The sequence below is a fragment of the Chiloscyllium plagiosum genome, chromosome 9, assembly GCF_004010195.1.
Source record: "Chiloscyllium plagiosum isolate BGI_BamShark_2017 chromosome 9, ASM401019v2, whole genome shotgun sequence".
Classification (NCBI taxonomy): Eukaryota; Metazoa; Chordata; class Chondrichthyes; order Orectolobiformes; family Hemiscylliidae; genus Chiloscyllium; species Chiloscyllium plagiosum.
Window position 1 is genome coordinate 56,663,544 of NC_057718.1, and position 22,282 is coordinate 56,685,825.

At 41.4% G+C, this 22,282-nt stretch overlaps 1 protein-coding gene across 11 annotated transcripts in view; it reads right to left on the reverse strand.

Moving 5' to 3' along the window:
- LOC122552880 (girdin-like) overlaps positions 1-22,282 on the reverse strand; it is a 402,403-nt gene that overhangs the window by 17,818 nt on the left and 362,303 nt on the right. For 9 of the 11 annotated variants that reach the window (XM_043696008.1, XM_043696001.1, XM_043696009.1 and 6 more), the window contains 2 exons: positions 21,027-21,101; positions 3,381-3,658 (listed from right to left, as the gene is read on the reverse strand). In XM_043696008.1, coding sequence (XP_043551943.1) covers positions 3,381-3,658; positions 21,027-21,101 — 353 coding nt within the window. Of the gene's footprint in view, positions 1-3,380; positions 3,659-9,844; positions 9,926-21,026; positions 21,102-22,282 lie in introns of all 11 variants that reach the window. The other 2 variants (XM_043696012.1, XM_043696007.1) reach the window with 2 other exon arrangements.

Below are 22,282 nucleotides of genomic sequence, written 5' to 3' on the forward strand. Positions count from 1 at the left end.
GTTGAAGGTGTGTGTGTGGGTGTGTGTGTGGGTATGTGTGTGGGTGCATGTGTGTGGGTGTGGGTGTGTATGGAGGGTGTGTTGAAGGTGTCTGTGGGTGTGTGTAGGGTGTGTTGAAGGTGTGTGTGTGGGTGTGTGTGGTGAAGCGGTTAAAAATTATGTCCCGATACATGTGTGAATCTAACCGGAATGGAGGTGTTGCTTAGTCCCGTGTGAATCTTATTATACACGTTCCCGTGTGAATCTTCTTATCTGTATGTAACCAGAATGGAATGTGTTTTTTAGCCTTGCTCTGCTGTTCACATGAATGTTTATATCTGGAAAAGAGTATATCAGCCTGGAAAAGTCTCCAGTTCGGTGAGTCTGCTCCGGGGTTGCGTTTAACCGCCGAGCGTGGGTTGTTGGCAACCGCTCTACGAGAACTGACGGCTCCCAGTTCCGGTAACACGTAGAGTGAGTATAAACCAGACCCGTTGTAAGTACGAGACCTGGTTGTGGCGACGCTGCGGGGAATAAAACACTTATATTCTAGCAGACTCGCCTCTTGGCTGTTTGTTCTGTGTCAGACTACTTTCCTGCGAGCCTGGTCCTTGACCTTGAGAATTTTTTAAAACAATGTGAGAGAGTGTTGCTTGTGTGTGAGAGTGTGATAAGGAATAAGCCTATGAGAGGGTGCATGTGTGGGTGAGAGAGAGTCTGCGTGTGCGTGTGTGTATGTGTATGTGAGAGAGAGAGAGAGGGAGAGGGAGAGAGTATAGTGCAGTGGGTCACCTATAGTGTGATATGAGGCCACCCTCATGTGTACTGAACTTGGCTATCAGCCTCTGCTCGGCCACTTTGCGTCATTGCCTGTCCCGAAGTCCACCTTGGAGGATGGTCATCTGTATGTCCGAGGCAGAATGTCCCTGACCGCTGAAGTGTTCCCCGAATGGGAGGGAACACCCTTGCCTTGTGATAGTTGCACGGTGTCCATTCATCTGTTGTCACAGTGTCTGCTTGGTCTCGACAATATACCAGGCCTTGGAGCATCCTTGCCTGCAGCGTATGAGATAGACAATGTTGGCCAAGTCACATGAGTACCTGCCACATACATGGTTCCCCACGTGTAATGGTGGTATCTATGTCAACACTCTGACACATCTTGCTGTGATTGACATGACAGGGTTGTAGTGTTGTGGTTGATGTTGTTCTGAAGGCTAGGCAGTTTGCTGCTAACAATGATCTGTTTAAGGTTTGGTGGTTGTTTAAAGGCGAGATGTGGAAGCATAGATAAGGTCTTGGCAAAGTGTTCATCCTCATCGATAATGTGTTGAAGGCTGCGAAGAATACGGTGAAGTTTTATAGCTCCTGGGAAGTACTGGACAACAAAGGGTACCCCATTCTAAAAGATTAAAGACTTAATCTAGGTTTGTTCAACATATCATTTTAGCTGCATGACACTGTAAATCTTTTGCTATAAATTCTGTGTCTTATGATCCTGCTTCACAACCACCTGATAAAGAAGCAGGGCTTTAAAAGCTAGTGGCTCCAAATAAATGTGTTGGACTATAATCTGTTGTGCACCTTAAAAAAGGGGCTCCATTCTAAATGAGCTCTCATCCACTAATTTGACTCACAGCTGATCAAATATTCAGATACATACATGCCTACAAACAATGTATTTAAACTGTTAGTCAATATATAGCTTTATAAATAAAACCACTTATGGAAACTTCCTTGGATCTCTTCCCACTTCATCACTTAACTGAACTTCCAATGTGGTAGATGTAGATCTGATAAAACTCCCAGACTGTGTTTTTCTCCCCTCACCATGATTTAAGTTGCAGCATAAACAAATCAGATCTACTGAATAGGGGCTGTTAAGGCAATTGTGATAACTTTTTTCAACTGCTAGTTGTGCAGAAAAAATATCAGATAAGCTATAGTTTGAGAATTTTGGGTGAAGATGTGAAGATTGGTTTTCTCCAAAGAAGCTGTTTGAATGAAGAGTCAATGATATATATTTATTTCAGGATTAGTTGTAACTGATTTGTTACATCCTGCCATGAATTCAATAGTACCCTGTGTTATGAAATAGGCCAGACCACTCAAAACATTCTTAAACAGGCAGCCCTAGACCTAACTTTGCAATTTGTTTTAGTAAGTGTTCAGTGAAAATTACCCAGAGTAAGATAGCTAGGTTGACTATTAAAACAGACAAAAATGTATTCACAAAATTACACAATGAAACATGAAGAACAGAATAAAGAACCCCTACTGAACTCAAGCTATCCAACTAGACTTAATTATGCTGTTCTGAATATACACAACAGTCCCAATAAGCAAACTCCCTTTAAAACCCAGTATAAATGGAACACGTGCTTACATGTTGAAGTTGAAGGGCAGAAAAGAGAGAGTTTCCACACAGATCCCTGTTGAACTTCCCAGTTCAAGACTGAACTAAAATTGCTCAGCTCAGCTAGCTAAAGAGCTGACCACTCCACTCTCTTTATACAGGTCACTTAAAAAGCATGACCACTTTGGCCTGAAGTCTCATCTGTTTACATATAAACAAAATGCCTCTCAAAATCCTTTTCATCTCTGTACCAAACCAGACTGATCAGAGTCCGGCCCGGTTTATTGTCCCTCTGAAAAAAATCAAGGACAGAGTCTCCTTCAGTCAAGGAACAGCTTTCAGAAACAAAAGGGACTAGTTTTGTGACACCTACTACATTTGCAAACTTCAAGGTTTGAAAATAAAATCAAAAAAATTAATGATGAGTTTTGCTATAATTAAGAATTATACAGACATTTCAGCAGCAAACTACAGAAAACATACTTGGAAAAGGATGCAGGATACATGGATTCAGCAATTATAAAAACTAGGTATATTAGATAAACTTGCATAGTGTTCTGTATAGTTTTGACAACTGAAGGGTGATCCAACTAAGTTGTTTAAAATGAGCAAGGAATTTCTTAGATTAGTTAAAGATAAATTAATTCTTTTCGGGACGAAATCCTGAGGAAGTAGGCACAACTTTGAAATTAGATCCAGGTCATTCAGGAATGAAATCAGGGAATGTTTTTCACTTAAAATATGCAGTTGGAAACCCAGAGGTCTCTCTCCAGATAGGCCGTGGATAGAAGGTCAAGTGAAATTTTCAAGATGGAGATCAACAGGTAAACATATCAGAGGACTTGGAACAAAGTGAGTAAATGGAGTTGTGTACAGCAAACAAAAGAAAATGAGAAAGTTAGCCACAAACAGAACTTTGAGGGAAAGGGAGAAAACATTAGCTGGCTCCATCTCAATATACCAGTTAACAGACTATAAATGAGAAACAATTGATCAAGAAAAACTATAACTGGTGTAGACTAAATTATTTTTCTGTGCAACTGACCTCTGGGCATTGGTTTATGTTGCTTTCCTCTAGAAATTGTTGCAAGGTAACTACTTCGCTTCCAGGCGATGTAGCTTTATTTCTTTGCTGAGAATGAGCTTGGGTTTCATCACTTCTAGGTTCTTCATTTTGGAGGGATGAGTTGACTTTTTCCAAGTTTTGTACATGTTGATTATATTGAAGGCTGCTGTTCAACAATACCTGATCATCATAAACTGGACCATATTCTCCACTGCTGTGGCTTTGGGATCTACTGTGGCTGCCATTAACTGCACCTGCTTTAAAGCAAAAAACATTACCACATAAAACCTAATCTCATCTCCCAGATTGGCAATGAAATACTGAGAAAAACACCTTGCATATCTATATAAATAGAATGAAAAAAAAGTTAAATCATTGCAGATTAGAGCACTTAATATTGTAATGGAACATTAACAAATTTTACATTTACTGTGAAATTTGAAAGGGAATGCTTTTCTAAAATTTAATGCTGTGCTGAGCTTTGTAAACAATACTTTGATGAGGTTTGCAGCCAGCTTGTCTCTGTTTGAACTTTGTAAACATTCAACTTGACCTTGCGACAGTCGAATGCAGCAAAAGCTGAAGAACTGTTATGTCCAAGATCAGGGATGAAAGAATAACAACTTCAGTTTTCCCAGTCTTTGCCCTTGACAGCGTGATAAGAAACAGTATAAGACAAGTGTCTGAATTATGCTCAAGTACCCCTTGCATAAGGCATTTTGTCAAGTGTAGAGGGTCGCTTTGCAAAGGCCTGTAATAAAACTTTTCTTTGCTCTTGCTAGCATTTGAGTCGAGTCAATTTAATTTCCACGACAGTAGACTTCGGGGCTCATCCGGGATCCCGCGACTGGGTGAGATTCTGAGGATTCCCAGAAGGCGCAGGTGCCAGCGCCTTGAAGGTCTTTCACTTCATCTTGAGCGCTGAATTGGCCCCTTTGCATGAGAGGACTGGGAATCTGGATCGCCCTAGCGCCGGGGTTCGAATCGAATAAGGTCGGGGTAAGCAATCCTACATAGAGACTCATTTTAAGGGAATAAATGAATCAGGAAAAGGGTTCAGTAACTCTCGCGCGGTATTCAAGCAAAACTCAAGGGAAAGGATTGCCGTCTCTAGATTGTTTGAGATACAGCAAGTTTAAGGGTGGTTTTAGACTTAGAACCACCACTGGCTGAGTTGGGCTCGCCAAAGACGTACTGGGTACGTGGTTTCTTGGTTTACGAAAACCAAGACATTGAGGCGGACACGCCCAATGCGAGAAGGAACCTCCGGAGGTAAAAAGCAAGTCAAAGGGAAAAAGATAACGGTACAGCGAGAGAGAGGGAGCTGAACACTTTTCCAGTAACACTGAAAATGGGCTCCAGCAAGAACAAACAAAAAGAGGGTCTACAGAGGAATTGGAATGGCCAACCAAAAATACAGTACATGTTAAATAATTATGGCCCAGAGTCTGTAAAGCAGTTAGAATTGTGGATCAAGGAATGTGGTTTTCCGGAGGGGGATGTTTTAGTAAAAGGCAGTTGGAAGTATTGAGATCGAAGTTGGAGGGGAGAGAGAGGAGAAACGGAAGGGAAAAAAAGAACCTGTGAATTGGAGTGCTTATAGCATGTGGAAGGCTGAGGCTGATATCAGGGAAAGGAAATCTCAAGTAAAGGATAGATCAAATACACGTACAAACACTAGTGCACACACAGACACACGCGGAAAACAACCTAACGAAGCTGTACAGTGTCTCTAGTCTGTTCCAGATCCTGACCTTGATGACTGCTCTTCGAGATCCGCAGCCCCCTCTACGAGATCCGCCTGGCGAAGGTTCCAAGTCAGCTCAGGGTTGCTGGATCACTGATAGCAAATCGTACCCACAGCCAACTGAAGCAAGAAGCCCAAAATGACAACGGCCACTCCGAGACGGAAAGGCATCCAGGGCCTGCTTGTGGTCTCCCCATGATGGATAATGAGTCAGACGGTGAGGGGTTTGGCTACGATCATCTTACCAGGTAGTTCTCCAAGCACCAATGGTTGAAGTTGCAGGCCCAGAAAGGTGCCCAGTGCTGGTCCATGGACCATGAAGGATTTGGAAAGTGCTTATGGGCAGTTGCCTGACCTTCACGAGGTTGGAGGTAATTAGTTCGCCGAAGAAGTGACAAAGTTCTGTACTGAGTTCCATCCCACGTCGCATTAGATGAGACGTCACCTGGGACGAAAACTGGGCGCCATGTCACCAAAATAAAGTATAGATAGCCAGCCGTAAATGTCCATACCAAATCAACTGACCCGCAAGCAGAAGAGAACAGAGACTTTAATGCTTTTGTTGCAGCGCTGGCAACCGCCTGTAGGGAGGCATTCCCAGTGCGAATAGGCATGACCAAAATTGCAATTTGTAAACAACAAGGTGAGACAGTGTCCCAGTACCTTACGCGCCTCACTGAAGTCCATAACACTCAGTGTACTGAGACCACCCAACGACATAACGGTGGCATAGATCACAGCGTATGAAGCACACCCGAGGAACAGCTTCATCAATGGAATGAAGGACGAAATAGCGAAGAAGGTAAAGGACACATGTATTACCTGGGACACGAGAAAGCTGAATTTTTTAGAACAGCATGCGATATTTGCCGAAAAATTGCTGACCCAAGAGAAGGGTAATGGAAACTAAAGATGGAACAGCAAGCACATAAAGCTCAGCTTACTCTGATGCAGATGGTCAGCCGTTGGAGGGAGGTGCTGCGGAAAAAAAAAGAGGAAGAGGCGCTGGCAGAGGTAGATCTGGCGGGTGCTGTGTTTGTGCAGCAATGGACCACTGGGCGAGACAGTGCCCACATAGACAGTCTCAATTGGCTCTGGAGGCTGGACAGCAGGGTGACTGACAGGGGAAGGCTGAGGTGGAGGTGGGCAGCCCACAAGGTACAGGTAAGACTCTTTCCTTTATGCTTGGTAACGAAGACTCACTTTTGCTAATCTCTTCTACTAACCTTACAGGCACTGAGACATGTCCAACCTCTACATTGAACGCTGAGATTGCGGTGTGGACAAATCTCCAATATAACAACGATGCATATAAGTCGATGCCTACTTCAATGTTATATGTGGAAGGGGCAACATATTCAGTCCTTAAATCAAGCCAGTTCAGAGAGTCAACGCCAATAAAGATAAGTGGAAGGTTCCTGAACTCAATGGGTACATCAGGAGTCGTGCTATGAGAGAGATTTACTGCGTCCTTGCAGAGCACAATACCTGTTAAAATCTGAGGCTATAGAAGGAATTACTCCAGTCTTTGAATCCCTCCTAAAGCTGGAGTGATAATCCCCTGTGAGAACTCCCATTTTTCCGGTCAAAAAAGCAAACATTCCAGGTGAACCGGAAGAATGGAGGTTTGTTCAAGACCTGCAGGCAGTCAATAGCGTTGTTGTCCCATGCGCCCCAAATATTCCTAACCCCTATACTATATTAGCTCAAATTCCACCGGACAGTAAATGGTTCTCTGTTGTGGAATTAGCAAAAGCCTTCTTTAGTGTACCGGTACAGCCAGATAGTCAATTCTGGTTCGCTTTTTCATTCAAAGGGAAATCATTTACCTTCACGCTATTTTGTCAAGGTTACCATTAGTCTCCCACCATATATAATGAGGCTCTACGCAGGAGTCTGGAAACTCTTGATTTAACCTCGGGATCAGCGCTTCTGCAGTATCCTTACTGCTTCCCGAACAAAAGACAGCACAAGTTGGCAGCATGTTGGCTGAGATACAATACTGTGTTATTGGAAATGCCTAACATTACAATAAAGCGATGTAATGTCCTTAACCCTGCTAGCCTTCTCCCCACAGAAGGAGAGGGAGACCCACATGATTGTATCGCTGTAACTAATGGAATTTGGAGCCCCGGACCGATTTGCAGGATTCACCACTTCAGAATCCGGATATGGAGCTTTTCATGGATGGGTCAGCATTTAGGAGTAAGGAGACAGGCCAGAACTGTGTCGAATATGCTGTACTGACTACCCCTGAGGTAGTCAAAGCGGGATCACTCCCTTCTCATCTGTCAGTGCAAGCAGCAGAGCTGATTGCCTTGACTGAGGCATGTAAATTGGCTAAGGGAAAGACAGTGAATATTTACACCGATAGCAGATATGCATTTGGGGTTGTACATGATTTTGGAACCCTGTGGAAACACAGAGGCTTCTTAACCTCCACTGGAAAGCCCATCACACACCGTGGCCTGATCTCTGACCTCCTGAAAGCAGTCCTATTGCCCAAATCAATTTCTGTGTGTAAATGTGAAGCCCACACAAAAAATAATGATTCTAATACAAGGGCAGATTCAGCAGCAAGAACGGCAGCCCAGCAGCCGCCAAGTGATCACATTGACATGTGTATGACAAAAATTTGTACCCCAACAACAGACGTACGTGAGTTACAGTCACAGGCCACGCCGGAAGAAAAGCGTGAGTGGACGAAAGCATGATGCAGTGCGAGGGAAGGAGTATGGTGTGGCCCCAATGATAAACCCTGTCTACCGCAATCATTATTTCCATTCTATGCCAAACTGTCACACGGTAAGGACCATGTGTCAAAAGGGGGATGTATGACAGTATTTCAGCGCACTGGTACACTAAGGGATTTACTCATTACTCCTAGAAATATTGTGAACGTTGTGTTATCTGTGCCACTAATAATGTGGGGAGGGGAATACAGATGAGTCAGGCAGCACACCCCAACCCCAAAGACCCTTTGAACATTTACAGATGGATTTTATTGAACTAACACCCAGCGAAGGGAAAAGGTATTGTCTGGTAATAGTTGATATGTTTTCCAAATGAGTGAAACGTTCCCCACATCTAAACAGGATGCCAGTGCAGTAGCCAAGGCTCTGCTAACTGAAATAATCCCAAATGGGGCATCCCTGAAAGGCTCAGTGGCGACAATGGGACACCATTCGTCAATAATGCCCTACAACAGATCAGTGATTATTTGGGTATAAACAAGAGACAACATTGAGCCTACCAACGAGCGAGGGGTGGGGCAGTGGAAAGAGAAAATTGCTACCCTAAAAAAATTTTAAATTGACAAAATGTTGTGAGGAACTAGGGGTGGCATGGACAAAGGAACTTCCAATTGTGCTGATGTATATGAGATCCAGGAAGAGATAAAGAGCTAATCTTAACCTGTTGGAGATTTTGTTCAGTAGGGCGCCCAACACAGGAATTGGCCCAAGACCTAAGGTAAGACAGATAACAGGCCACTGTGAAGATGAGATGTAGTGTTTCTGTATAAAACTCTCTACACTTTTATCTCAAATACAGAATCAAGTGAAAACAGCACTACCTCAACCAGCAGAAGGGAAGCTGCATGATCTAGAACCTGGAGACTGGATAGTGGTGAAAGACTTCAGGAGGAAAAACTGGAAGGTGAAGAGGTGGCTGGGACCATTTCAAGTGCTCCTTACAACAAAGACAGCTGTTAAGATCGCCATTTTTAGTTATCTGGCTCTGTATTATTTTTAAATCTGGCTTTTTTTTTGGTTGTTGTCCTTGTTGTCATAAAATGACAAAAAGGAGGAAAATGTAATGGAACATTAACAAATTTTACATTTACTGTGAAATTTGAAAGAGAGTGCTTTTCTAAAATTTAATGCAGTGCTGAGCTTTGTAAACAATACTTTGATGAGGTTTGCAGCCAGCTTGTCTCTGTTTGAACTTTGTAAACATTCAACTTGACCTTGTGACAGTTTAATTCAGCGAAAGCTGAAGAACTGTTATGTCCAAGATCAGGGGATGAGAGAATAACAACTTCAGTTTTCCCAGTCTTTGCCCTTGACAGCATGATAAGAAACAGTATAAGACGAGTATCTGAATTATGCTCAAGTACCCCTTGCATAAGGCATTTTGTCAAGTGCAGAGGGTGGCTTTGCAAAGGCCTGTAATAAAATTTTTCTTTGCTCTTGCTAGCATTTGAGTCGAGTCGATTTAATTCCCACGACAGATATCATGTCTAAATGTGCAAATCAGATTTAAATATTTATATGAAGCCAGGCAGAGATAGTGGAAGCTACAATTTACCAATAAATCGTGCCTAATATGGTAACAACATGGGATTACTTTTGCATTTTTATTTTCTTGTAAAATGCAGATATTCTTGTTGGTCTCAGTTTAATACTGAATGCAATAGAAAATGAGGCAATTATATTACCGCCTGACCTAGTAATTTTAAAAACTCTACAAACAAGTAATAGTGCAAACATAAAACAGGTACTAAATCTAGCAGAATAAATAATATTTTCTCTCCAAACTTTTCTGTAGGTAAACTTTCTGAATCATCTAAGAATACTCATCCCAGGAAGCACTCACTGCAGTGCAGCACGCAGCCTGAATGAAAAATAAAAAAAATGAGAATAATAACAGTATAAAAGTGGAAATGATTAAAAAAAGGTGGTCAGACAAGGCATACCTTTTACAGCATGAGCTGAAAGATTATTATTGTTATTGCTACTGAATGTCCTGCGACTATCAAGGCTGGCTAGTCTGGAAACTAAATGGAAATTGGGAAACAGCATGAGATAAAAATGAGCGGAGGACACTTTACCTTTGATCACTGAACCAGCTAAGGCAGGGATGCATTCAGTGTACCACAGGCTGAGCATGCTCATGGTTAGAAAAGAGCTGTGTCTTACAGATCAGAAAGCCAAGAATTTTCGAGGCAGTCCAACTGGACACGTTGGAACACAGCACTATAGGAAAAGCAGATAAACAGTAAAATAAGGGAATGGGCTGGACAGAAAATAGTAGTCCTTTCCGGTAACAGTAAAAGTGGAAAGCCAGGCTATTTCATGCCAAATGCAGATGTAGAGTAGAATATGCAGGAAGTTAATGTGACTTTATGACATACAACAAATATGACAAGGTATTCTGCACACTGTGGAGTAGTCAAGAGCAGAAGGAGCTGAAGTGCATCTGTAATAATTATTCTGTAACTCTGCTTGCTCAAATAGAAACAGTTAGTATCCATAAGTAGGAAGAAAAGGTTCATCATTACAACTACCATTGGTATTTAAATGATGTTTTTCAGTCAGGCTTTCTTAATTTTAATTTATTGGAGTTTTGTTTCTTAAATATATATTCAATGAGTATCAACATGTTACACTTGGACGTAAGTTCATTAAGAAGAGCAATTTCTGTGTTAAAAAAAAAGTCCTCAACCTATCCCATTCCTCTTAAGCTAGAAACAAATTATTGTCCAAATCATAACCATAAAACGACCCTATCAATGAATTTGGGGAAGGGTGCCTCTTCATTGTCCTGATGAAAATTTGAAAGCAAATGCTAGTTGAGATAATAAATTGTACTGTGATGCCTTAGCTACAGAAGTAGTACCTGTTTACAACAGTGGACTCTTCTAAATCTAAAGTGTCACAGATCACCAAGTTTCTGAACAACATCTATTAGAAACTTGCTCCTAATTTCAACATTTGCAACTTAGTTCAGAAATTATTAAAGGAGTAAGGCATGTGTTCACTATTGCAGGGTTGAGCAAAAATCCCCATCATCTAAAATACTGGACAAAACACATACTTTTCAAAACTTTTAAAAGGTAAACGGCAGCTGGAATGAGTTACGTGGAGTATACACAATCACAATCCTTAGAACTGATGGCTGTCTGAAACTATTGCTCAGCCTGGAATTCCAATTTACACCTCTCTAAAAGAACAATAATTGAAACAGCCAGAGACAACTTCTAGATCTTGGGATATGCAGCACAGACTGTATGGGGCCTATGGAGAGCTCAGACATTCAACTTCAATTGAAACCCATTCACATATACAGTGAATGTTTGGGAAACCAATTGACTTCAAAAGGAAACACCAGAAACACAATAAACAACACAGATTTGAAGGGAGATAATGGGGCAAACAGTCTGTATAACTGCCAGCCTTGATCTCACCTGGATGAGAGAGCTTTAAATTGGCCGTAGCGGTCAGGTATGTAAACAATAGGTGCATTAGTCAGGGGTAAATGTAGAGTAATAGGGTAGGGAATGGGTCTGGGTGGGTTACTCTTGGGAGGGTCAGTGTGGACTTGTTGGGCCAAATGGCCTGTTTCTACACTGTAGGGATTCTATGATTCAAAACTGTCAAATCCCCAAAGTTCTGACCTCGATAGCAGGGAGCAGAAGGTCAGTAGTGACAGTGCATTGGGATCCCAAGCCTGATTAAAAGATTCTGTAATTGAAACTGTTGTCTTTTTGTTTTAATACAATAATGTTTAATCTAGCTAATAATGTATTTAATGGTATTACTGTCCTCTGATTGACAATTTCCCTGTTTATTGCATTTACCTGTATGTGTTATACTTACCTTCTGCATTGTAAATCAATGCAGAGGTTCTTTTGGCCTGAAACATCTGTCTATTGCCCTCTTCATTTCACATTCCTTAAATAAGCCCTGTACCTAGAACCAGGGATGTGGGGATGATTTGAACCACCTAAAAATCAGCAAATAACTGACTACAAACCAGAACCCTACACTATCAGCAAAGCAATGACAGGAAAAAAAACTTCGCAACTGCAGAATGTACACTTGAAGATAAACAGAAGATGTATGAATTATGGATTGAGCGTTTTGTGAGTTTGATTTAATTTTGATGCATATTTTTGCACAGGCAATGGCAGCTCTGAAGTGTATTGTCTGATGTTGGTCACTATGGTAAATTGGGGTCCCCTGTAAACCTGCACATTTTAATATTCCATATTTGGTATTTCCTGTGTAGCATGAAACCTTATTGAGTAGTCGTAGTGTTAGAGTAGTAACTAGCCTTCCATAAACATAAACAAAATATTTATCAGGTTCCACACTACCAATGAATGCAATGTTTTGAAAATAAGAAGGATTGTTCTTAGAAGCAATGAAAACTAACTTTCAAATGGAGGTAAGCAAAGGGACAATGGTCACCTGGCATCATGAGTAGCTAGCTGCCAATTATCAAATGCCGAGAAGTTTTAGACAGGTGATTGATACAGCATAGATGGCCAGCCCCCAAAATAAAATATATCAACAAGGATTGATGGTGAGAGATGGTTAGGAGCAAGAAAATCCAGGGAAATGTACTTACATCTTCTTGGGAGTAAACCAGGAGCTCCCCTACATCAGCCTGAGGGAAGAACAGAGACAAAGACACTGAAAACCACCAGCCCCGCTTGTACATTCTATAGGACAGCTTCATGATTGGTGAAGCATTCTCAAGGCAAGGTGATGGCCTAATGGTATTATTATTGGACTATTAAACCAGAAACTCAGCTAATGTTCTGGGGAACCAGGTCTGAATTCCACCAAGGCAGATAGTGGAATCTGAATTCAACAGAAAACAATATCTGGAGTTAAGAAATTACTGATGGCTGTGAAATCATTGTTGATTGTGGGACAAACCCATCTGGTTCGCTAATGTCCTTCAGGGCAAGAAATCCATCATCCTCACCTGGTCTGGCCTACATGTGACTTTAGAGCTACAGCAATTGGTTGACTATCTCCTGACCTATGAAATGGCATAGGAGTTGATACAACTGAATGAATTACTATGAAGTCTCACAAAGAAGTGAAACCAGACGGACTTAGGCACTGGAAAAGACAACAGCACAAACAGCCTTGTCAACCCTGTAAAGTTCTTCTTACTAACTTCAGGGGCCTGGTGCCAAATTTGGGACACACAGACTAGTCAAGACTACCCTGACACAGTCATACTTATAGACAAGGAAACCTCCTGCTGATTACCACATACTGTCCACCATTGGCTAATGAATCAGTATTCCTTCATGTTGAACAACACTTGGAGATTGCACTGAAGGTGGAAAGGACACTAAATGTTCTTTGGCTATGTGATTTCATTGTCCAACACCAGGAATGGCTTTGCAACAGCACTACGATTGGATCCTAAAGAATATAGCTGGGTCTCCGCAGATGGTTGGGGAACCAACAAGAGAGAAAAACATTTTGGACGCATCCAGTCAGCCTGTAGCAAATGTATCTGTCCAGGACCTAATCAGCAAGAGTGCCCATTTGCACAATCTCTGTAATGAAGTCCCATCTTCACTTTAATACACTTCATCATATTGTGTGACACCATCACCGTACTAAATGGGTCAGACTTTGAACAGATCGAGTAACTCAGGATTGGGCATCCATGAGGTGCTGTGGGCCAAGAACAGCAGAATCATACCCTAACACAATCTGCAACCTCATGGCTCAGCATATCTCCCACTCAGCCATTATATCAAGCCAAGGAATCAATTCTTGTTCAATGGAGAGTGCAGGAGGGCATGCCAGGAGCAGCACCAGGCATATCTAAAAGTGATATCAACATGGTGAAGATACAACCAGGACTACTTGAATGCCAAACAGCAAGTGACAGACAGACCTAAGCAGTCCCAAAACCAACAGATTATACCTAAGCTTTGCCATCCTGCCACATCCAGTCATGAATGCTGGTGGAAGAGGCAGCAACACAAATATTCCCATCCTCAATGACGAAGAGCTGAGTATATCAGTGCAAAAAAGGCTGAAGCATTTGTAACAATGTTCAGACAGAAATGATCCATCTCAGCCTCCTCCAGTCGTCCCCAGCATTACAGATATCAGTCTTCAGCCAATTTGATTCACTCTACATGATATTAAACAGTTGGAGGCACTGGATGCTGCAAAGATTATGGGGCCCTGACAACATTCTATCCACATTATTAGAGACTTGTGTTCCAAGTTCAGCAGATATAAGGGAAGGCAAATCTAATGTTGGCCTTGATTTCAACAGGAATGCAATATCAAAGTTGTTACAGCTATACAAGGCACTAGTTAGACTACACCTAGAAAACTTTTTCTCCATCATAAAGTCAGAAGTGGGAATGTTTTCCAATGATTGCACAATGATCAGCATCATTCACAGCTCCTCAGATACTGAAGCAGTCGATGTTCACAGCTTGTTGCATTTGAACAATGTCCAGGCCTGGGTTGACAAGTGGCAAGTAACATTTGCGCCATACTAATGCTGGGCAATGACTGACTCCAATAAGAGACAATCTAACCATGCCCCTTGATCTTCAATGCTGTTAACATCACTAAATCCCCCACTATCAACATCCTGGGGGTTATCATTGACCAGAAACTCAACTGCAGTCACCATGTAAATACAGCAGCTCCAGGAGTAGGTCAGATGCTACGAATACTGCAGCAAATAACTCACCTCTGACTCCCAAAAGACTCTCTACCATCTACGAGGCACTAGTCAGGAGGGTGATGGAATATTCCCCACTTGCCTAGATGGGTATAGTTCCAACACCACTCAGGAAGCTTGACAATATCCAGCACAAAGCAGCCTGTTGGACAGACTTTATATCCACAAGCATCCATTCCCTCTACCATTAACACGGAGTAATAGCAGTACGTACAATAAACAAGATGCATTGCAGAAACTCACCAAAGATCCTTAGACAGGACCTTCCAAACCCAGCACCACTTCCATCTAGAGGGACAAGGCCAGCAGATGTCCGCAAAGTTTCCCTCCAAGCCAGCCACCATGCTGTCATGGAAAAAAATCAGCGATCCTTCACTGTTGTTGGATCAAAGTCCTGGAACTCCCTTCCTAAAGGCATTATGGATCTACTTATAGCACATGGACAGTGCTTCACGAAGGCACACGAGCTCCACATTCTCAAGGACTAGGGATATGCAATAAATATTAGCCAGCCAGAAAAGCCCATGTCTCATGAGTGAATAAAAATAACTATCACACTTAGATACTTCCTTTGCCTAATTACTGATCTATCGTAACTAAACTGCTGCTTCTTAATGAACTGTCAGAAAATTGCTACATGTCACTGACTGCCTATTTAAGGTAACTGATCATGAAACCTCCAAAATCAACACTGGAAAGACCATACATCAACAAGTTTACACTGGAGAACCATTAGTCGTACAAGATCTGTGCTTGGAGAGGTAACATTTTATGAAAAATTTAAAGCATTAAAAAAATCATGCTAGTTAAGAAAGGCATAAAGTTGGACTTTGGAAGTGTCAAACAATTGACAGGAACATATATTGTCTGAGATGCAGCCTAGTAAGCTAGACTAAATGAATTGTGGATCTTGAAACAGAAGAATCAAACTCTTCCAAAAAATGGCAAAGGGAAAATGAGACCTGGTGAAAAATAATCCTTAATTCACAAATCATTCATAAAGTATGAAGCATGTGACATAATTTTGAGGTAGAGTGAAGAATTCAAATATTGCTAAACATATTCCAAATTTTTCAAAGAAAAACTCACCTATTCTGTAAAAACTCTGATGATCTTTAACTCACCCATAAAAGTCCTAAATAAGTCAAAATATTTGTAATCACTTCGGTACAGAGTAGCAGCAACAACTCAAAGTTGCAGATTTCTTTTATCTTTATGGTGTCATGGAAACGTTGCCTATTCCAAATGTTCCTTGAACTGAACATTTCAGAGGATATTTAACAGTCGATCACATTTCTGTGGCAGGTTTTCTCTTACTGGATGCAATCAATGACAGTTATCACAGTCATGATCAATGAGATTTTGAACTGCAGATTTATGAACTGAATTTAAATTCTAGCAGCTGCTATTGTGGGATACAAATCCATTTCACCAGAGCATTAGCTTACTAGTCCAGTGACATTATTATTATGCCCCAGCTCCCCTTAAAGGCACAGATCTGATTCAAAGAGCTAAAACAACTAGTAGTAGTTGCCAAAGTCCCAGAGCAAAATAGGGTTGTTCTCATTAGAGAGAGATGAATATTAGTGGCTTGAACTTAAGGGTCACCATGTGTCAGGCGAGGGGCAAGGTTGAGAAGGTGGAAGCTTCACGACGACCTTAGCCAGGGTGAGAATTAACTGTCTTCTAAGATCTTAATAAAATGGATCAATGGGCTGAAAAATAGCAGATGGGAGTTCACTCTGGATAGATGCGAGCGTTGCATTTTGGTACAACCATAAGTGTAGGGCTTATACAATGGTAGGGCCTTGGGTAGTGGGGTTCAGGTACATTGTTCCTTAAAGTTTATGTCATATATAGACAGGGTGGTTAAAAAGGTGTTTGGCATGCTTGCCTTCATTGCTCAGTCTTTGAGTATAGGAGTTCAGAAGTCATGTTGAAGTTGTACAGGACACTGGTGTGGCTTCTTCTGGAATACTGGGTCCAGTTCTGGTTGCCCAGTTATAGGAATGATATTATTAAGCTGGAGAGGGTTCAGAAGAGACTCACCAGGATGTTGCTGGGTATGGAAAGTTTGAATTATAAAGAAAGGCTGGATAGGTTGGTACTTTTTTACAATGTTTAAAAGACATTTGAATAAGTACACAGGTAGGAAAGGTATGGAGGTATATGGGCCTGAAGAGGGCAGATAGTTTGAGATCATAGTCGGCATGGACTGGCTGGATCAAAGGGTCTGTTTCCATGCTGTATGACTCTATAAGCGCAAGTGGTTAACTCTTACAGCCCCCCTCCCTGAAGATGGGTATTTTGAACATGCCCTCAGGGATGAATCTCTGGCTAAATGCCATGGCTTTTTTTTGGGCTAAATTTTCATTGTGTTTCATAGAGGGTTTCTCTCTATGAGGCCTACTGGGGTTTTTCTTTTGCATGGATGTCTCAGATGCACCTCATTAGCCACCTACCACTTTTGGGAACATGGAATAGATAAGCACCTCTGTGAATGCTGTCATTTTGGAAGCCTGGTCTTGACCCTGGTCAAGCATTGGCAGTCTGGAGTTGCCTTCACATGCAAGGTAGTGGCACAGCAGCCATAGCCCAATGCTTCTGACAGCACAGAGGTGACACAGCAGACAGTGTCTTGCACATGTGATTCCACAGTGCAACCCCAAATCGCTGTTTAAGTACCAGGCTACACACTTTACCATTTTGTAATCACATCTAAACTCACAATCCTCTCAAAGCCACTACTACTCTGTCCCCAAAGACCACTGCCGCCCAGCATCACACCATTGTTCAATGTCAGGCCATTGCATAAAGGAAGGCCTTCATTTGATGTATAATATTAACTTTTATTTACAGGAACCAGCACATCAAACATAAATCAAATCAACAGAGGCTGCATTTCTCCCCCTCCCCTCTCCCAGCACACAAACTGCTTCAAGCAACAAGAGTTTTACAGTCACTCAACCCAGCTCTCATATACTGGATCTGGTGTCAATTAAGTCCTATATGGTATGTAGCATCCCACAAAGCTGTGCTCTGTCATGCACAAGGGATTGTTTCTCCTTCTCAACATTCTCATTCTTCTCCTTAGAAATTTGCTATCGCTCTCCCAGTTCCTCAACATTCATCACATTCCCTAGTTGTCTGCATCATATGTGCAGACAGCACAACATGCTAGGATTATGCAGTACACTCTGTCTAGAGTAAATGCAGAGCCCCATTATACTAGTCCAAGCAGTGAAACCGCATCTTCAGTAGACCAATCACCTGCTCTATTGTGGCCTTGGTTAAAAAAAACGGGCTGCACTGCACCTCTGCTCCACAACGTCAGGGGGGCCTGCATAACAAAGCCATTAGCCATGTTTGCACAGGTTAGCCCTTGTCCCCTAATAACCAGCCTTGTAGGCATCTGGACTCTCAAACACAGTAGGAACAGAAGAGTTCTCCAGAATGTAGAGTTGTGGCAGATCCCAGCTTACTGAGCACAGACAAAGTGATACTGGTGATCACAGATCACTTGCACATTAATGGAATAGAATTCCTTCTATTGGATGAACGCTGTAGTGTTGTGATATGGTCTACTCACTGCAATATGCATATGGTCTATTGTGCCATGCATTTGGGGAAAGCCAGCAATGTTGCTGAAACTTACTATCCAGGCTGTAGCACTGACACTGTCACAGGGAAATGAGATGTAGAGGTGTAATCTTGCGCAGATGGCATTGGTGATGCACTTGTGGAGGATAATTGAGAGATCCTACACAGGTCCCCTTTTGCTCTCTGGAAGGAGCCAGTTGCAGAAACATTCAACATAGCTGATACATTGACAGCTACCAGGCCAGGACAGCCACCCATTTGACAGGTTGCATATCCCACTGCAGCAGCCGCATTGCTCACTCATCACATTTTGGGATATCCAGAGCTGTGGTTACAAGGACAAAATTGGGCATCAAGCAGTAACGACTCTGGTACTATGCTGCTTCTGATGAATCCTGATATGTCCTTCAACTGTGATCTCTTCATTTAGTGGAGGCTGTTTGGCTTCTGCTACAGGTTGCTGCTTCTCTGGGGCTTGTTAGCACATTGATTCCTCCTCCATCTCTGTGATGTTGTTACATGGAAGCAATCACAACATTCAATGTTTGGGTCCATTGGTTATGCTGGCACGCACCTGTATTAGGAACAAAAGGAACAGAAGATGTGCTTTTCAATGGAAATAGTCAACAGCCAAATCCTTTACAAATGGAAGCTTAACATGCTCCATCATAGAGTCTGATATTTTGCATTCTGATGACAGCAATGAATGACCCATTCACCATTTTGACATTGAACCTTATTTCAACAAGTCATGATACAAAGATAACAGCAGATTGTAAGCGTTGTATGGGCATTTATACCTATCTCTCTCAACCCCAAATTAATCACGACACGCATATTTGCATATGAGTCTTCCATTATACTTACAGTACAGGTGGAGATGTAATCAGTTCTGTACTCCTTGTCATCCTAGGACGTCTTGCCTTAGCTGTATACAAGATGGACTGCAGATGCCTCTTTTAAGGTCACCTATGATCACACTGTCTTCACAGAAATGTGTACCTGCAATTTGGAAGGACCACTAACATGGCTGACTAGTTATAACCAGCATTTGAATCCCACATCCTATAATGAATGTATTACACATGCATGATATGATTGCAAATGATTGAGGAGAAAGTGAGGTCTGCAGATGCTGGAGATCAGAGCTGAAAATGTGTTGCTGGAAAAGCGCAGCAGGTCAGGCAGCATCCAGGGAACAGGAGAATTGACGTTTCGGGCATAAGCCCTTCTTCAGGAACCTTGATGCAAACTTGAACTCTGCATGTGCACGAAAGATGCAACTGCCCCTTGAAGGATTTCTCGTAAAGTGCAGAAGTGGAACCCATGGTTTTTGGACACAATATGGAGACCTACTCCACTCATTCTAAGCATGGACCAAGCCACCTTCCATTCAAAAGACCACTATTAGCAATTGGCAGACCATGGAGGGCAACGTAGGTCATGCTGGCACCATCAGCAGTAGACTAATGATGGTCCTGAGCAGCTGTAATGTGTCAGATGTCAGTGTTCATGGATGGGAGTTGAGAGTTACCAGTGCCAGGGACTGTGTCTGAGAAATTAATACCAGGTGTCCAAGGTAGTGGTCCGAGGAGCATGCAGTGAGCTGGAGTCGCAGATACCCAAGACTTTCATATTGGGAGTTCTTGGTGTTTTGTTTCTATTCAATGGGTGATAGAATAGAAAGCTGCATATTAATTAAGTAAAATTTGGTGTTAATGAGGACAATAACAAGTAATAATCCTGGTTAAAAGACACTTTGCATTTGTAAAGCAAGAATCGCATCTCAATGCCTTAGACAATAAAAAAATGCAAGTTGGTGCACCCGATGCCAAGAAAAGCTCACTGGAATTCTTGTATGATTCTCTCAGATTTCTCACCACAGCTTAAGATTCTCCCAGCAGTGTACTTCAACAGTCACCATCTTTCTCATATGGAAAGGACCCCTCTCCCCACTACAGATAGGTTAATATCTGTTGTTGCATACATGGGTGTCTGGCTCTGATGGCCACACAGTCTTCCATTTCTAGCAAAATTTCATGGAGGCTGGAACACGTCGGGCTGCTGATCTGACCCCTCATTTGCAAACCTGCTTCCGGTTCAATTTTCAAAGCTTCCTCTGTTCAGCCGAGAGGATTCCACCCTGTATTTCATATGGGACGTATCTGACTAAAACCTTGGAAAAATGGAAATATAAATACTCGAACAAAGATGTCATAACTCCTCAGTCCACAAGTAACATCTAATTAAAATTATATTGCAAAATATTTGAAGTTTGTTCTAAATGTACTGACACTTCAACCACAGATTGATTAAATTATTTCTATTAATGTGATTAGTTAAATCATTAAACAGCTGACTGTTTTAGCTTACGGTTAAAAAATGCATTAAAAATATTTTTAATAGACTTTCAAAATAAAGGATACATTAATTTAAATGTAAGTAATTTGGTTTGAAGTTTAGTTACTTTTTATAATCAGTCTTGCTATAAATTCTTATACTGTTATAGCTTATACTTGCTGTGAGAAAACAGGATAAACCAGCTCTGTTGACTATTTCAGAATCTAACGTTAATTGGTTGGTGTTTTGTCGAAATGGATGTCACAATAGAATACATAAAAGTTGGAAAATGCTTGGCAAAGCAATTCAGCAATCAAGAACAGTGAAGGTATTATAAAAACAAAAACACAACAGAGCAATAAAGTTTGTGAAAATCAATCAAAAAATCATGTCAAATGCAAGCCAAACATAATACCACAAAGACAAATGTAATATGATGCAACTTATTTTAAACGCTATATCTACATAATGGTTACCTCGACTTCTTGAACCAGTGCTACAATTTTCGAAGTTAGGTCCATGAGCTAGCAAATCTTCATTTGAAGCAACACCTGAGAATTACATTTTCAGTGAGTAATTTTAAAGAGTTAAAACCTAATCTAAAAGAACTTCTTTTTGTTATTTATTTAAAAAATATGTGAACAAGGGAACTACATTTTTGTCAATGCAGCTTTTGCTAATTTTCAAGTTCATTTCACTTAGTCCTGTCATAATTCACTGGAGTACTATGGTGGAAATCAGGCACTGCTCTTACTGAAGTTGTCACTAAAGTTACATTTTTTAAAGAAATGCACAAACTACGCAAATTATCGGTTTCTTAGGTTGACAGAAAACAAGACATGGTTTCTACAGCTGGCCTAACCACTGTTTTAAACAAAACAGAATTTATTTATAATTGAACAAATGAGAACAGAATATAGACTAACATAACTTATCTGAAAACCCAAATCAACTCTATTGCAACTTAATGATGGTGTTTCAAACACTTGTAAGATTCCCATAAACACCCCTTAGCAAAAAAATGGTAAATCAAACACAGGTTCTTACAGATAGGTGTCAGAGAGAGGAATGGGGGAGACAGAGAGAGTGTGTGTGAGAGAGAGAGAGAGGGAGTGAGAGAGAGTGAAAGAGAGAGAGCATCAGTATGGAACTGCTTCTTTGGGTCCCCAGAAGCTTCTCTGGGTTCCCAGCTTAAACTTGACCAGCAGCTGCAAACAAAAAAGCTGACTAAAACCAAAATCAAACCAAACCCTGAATTGGGAGAACTGGCCACCCCCTTTTTATTGTACACGTGTTTTATAAAAAAAGCTTTCTCAAGTAGATAAACACAGACATATCAGAACCTCTGCCTTTACGACCCCTTTGGAAAATAAAACCAAGGACAACATCACCTTGTTAAAGGAGCAGCATCATCACACAAGGGCTAATATATTATAGGTAATTATATTCTACAGGTATTCAATTAAGTAAGCTGTACAAATTTACAGTTGTTATCCTTTACACACACACACACACACACACAGACAAATTTAAATGGAAAAATAGAATACACAGGTGGAGGGGAAACTGGAAAAATAGTTTCGTAGACTTTGTTCACAAATTCTGTTGGGTGTTTCTTCCTGATTCTGAAGGTTTCTGCTCAACCTTGTTTTTTCTGAATGCTTCCACTGGTTTGCAAGAGGGACAGAGTTTACTTATAAACGGTCTCTGATTTGTCCAACTCAAAATCACA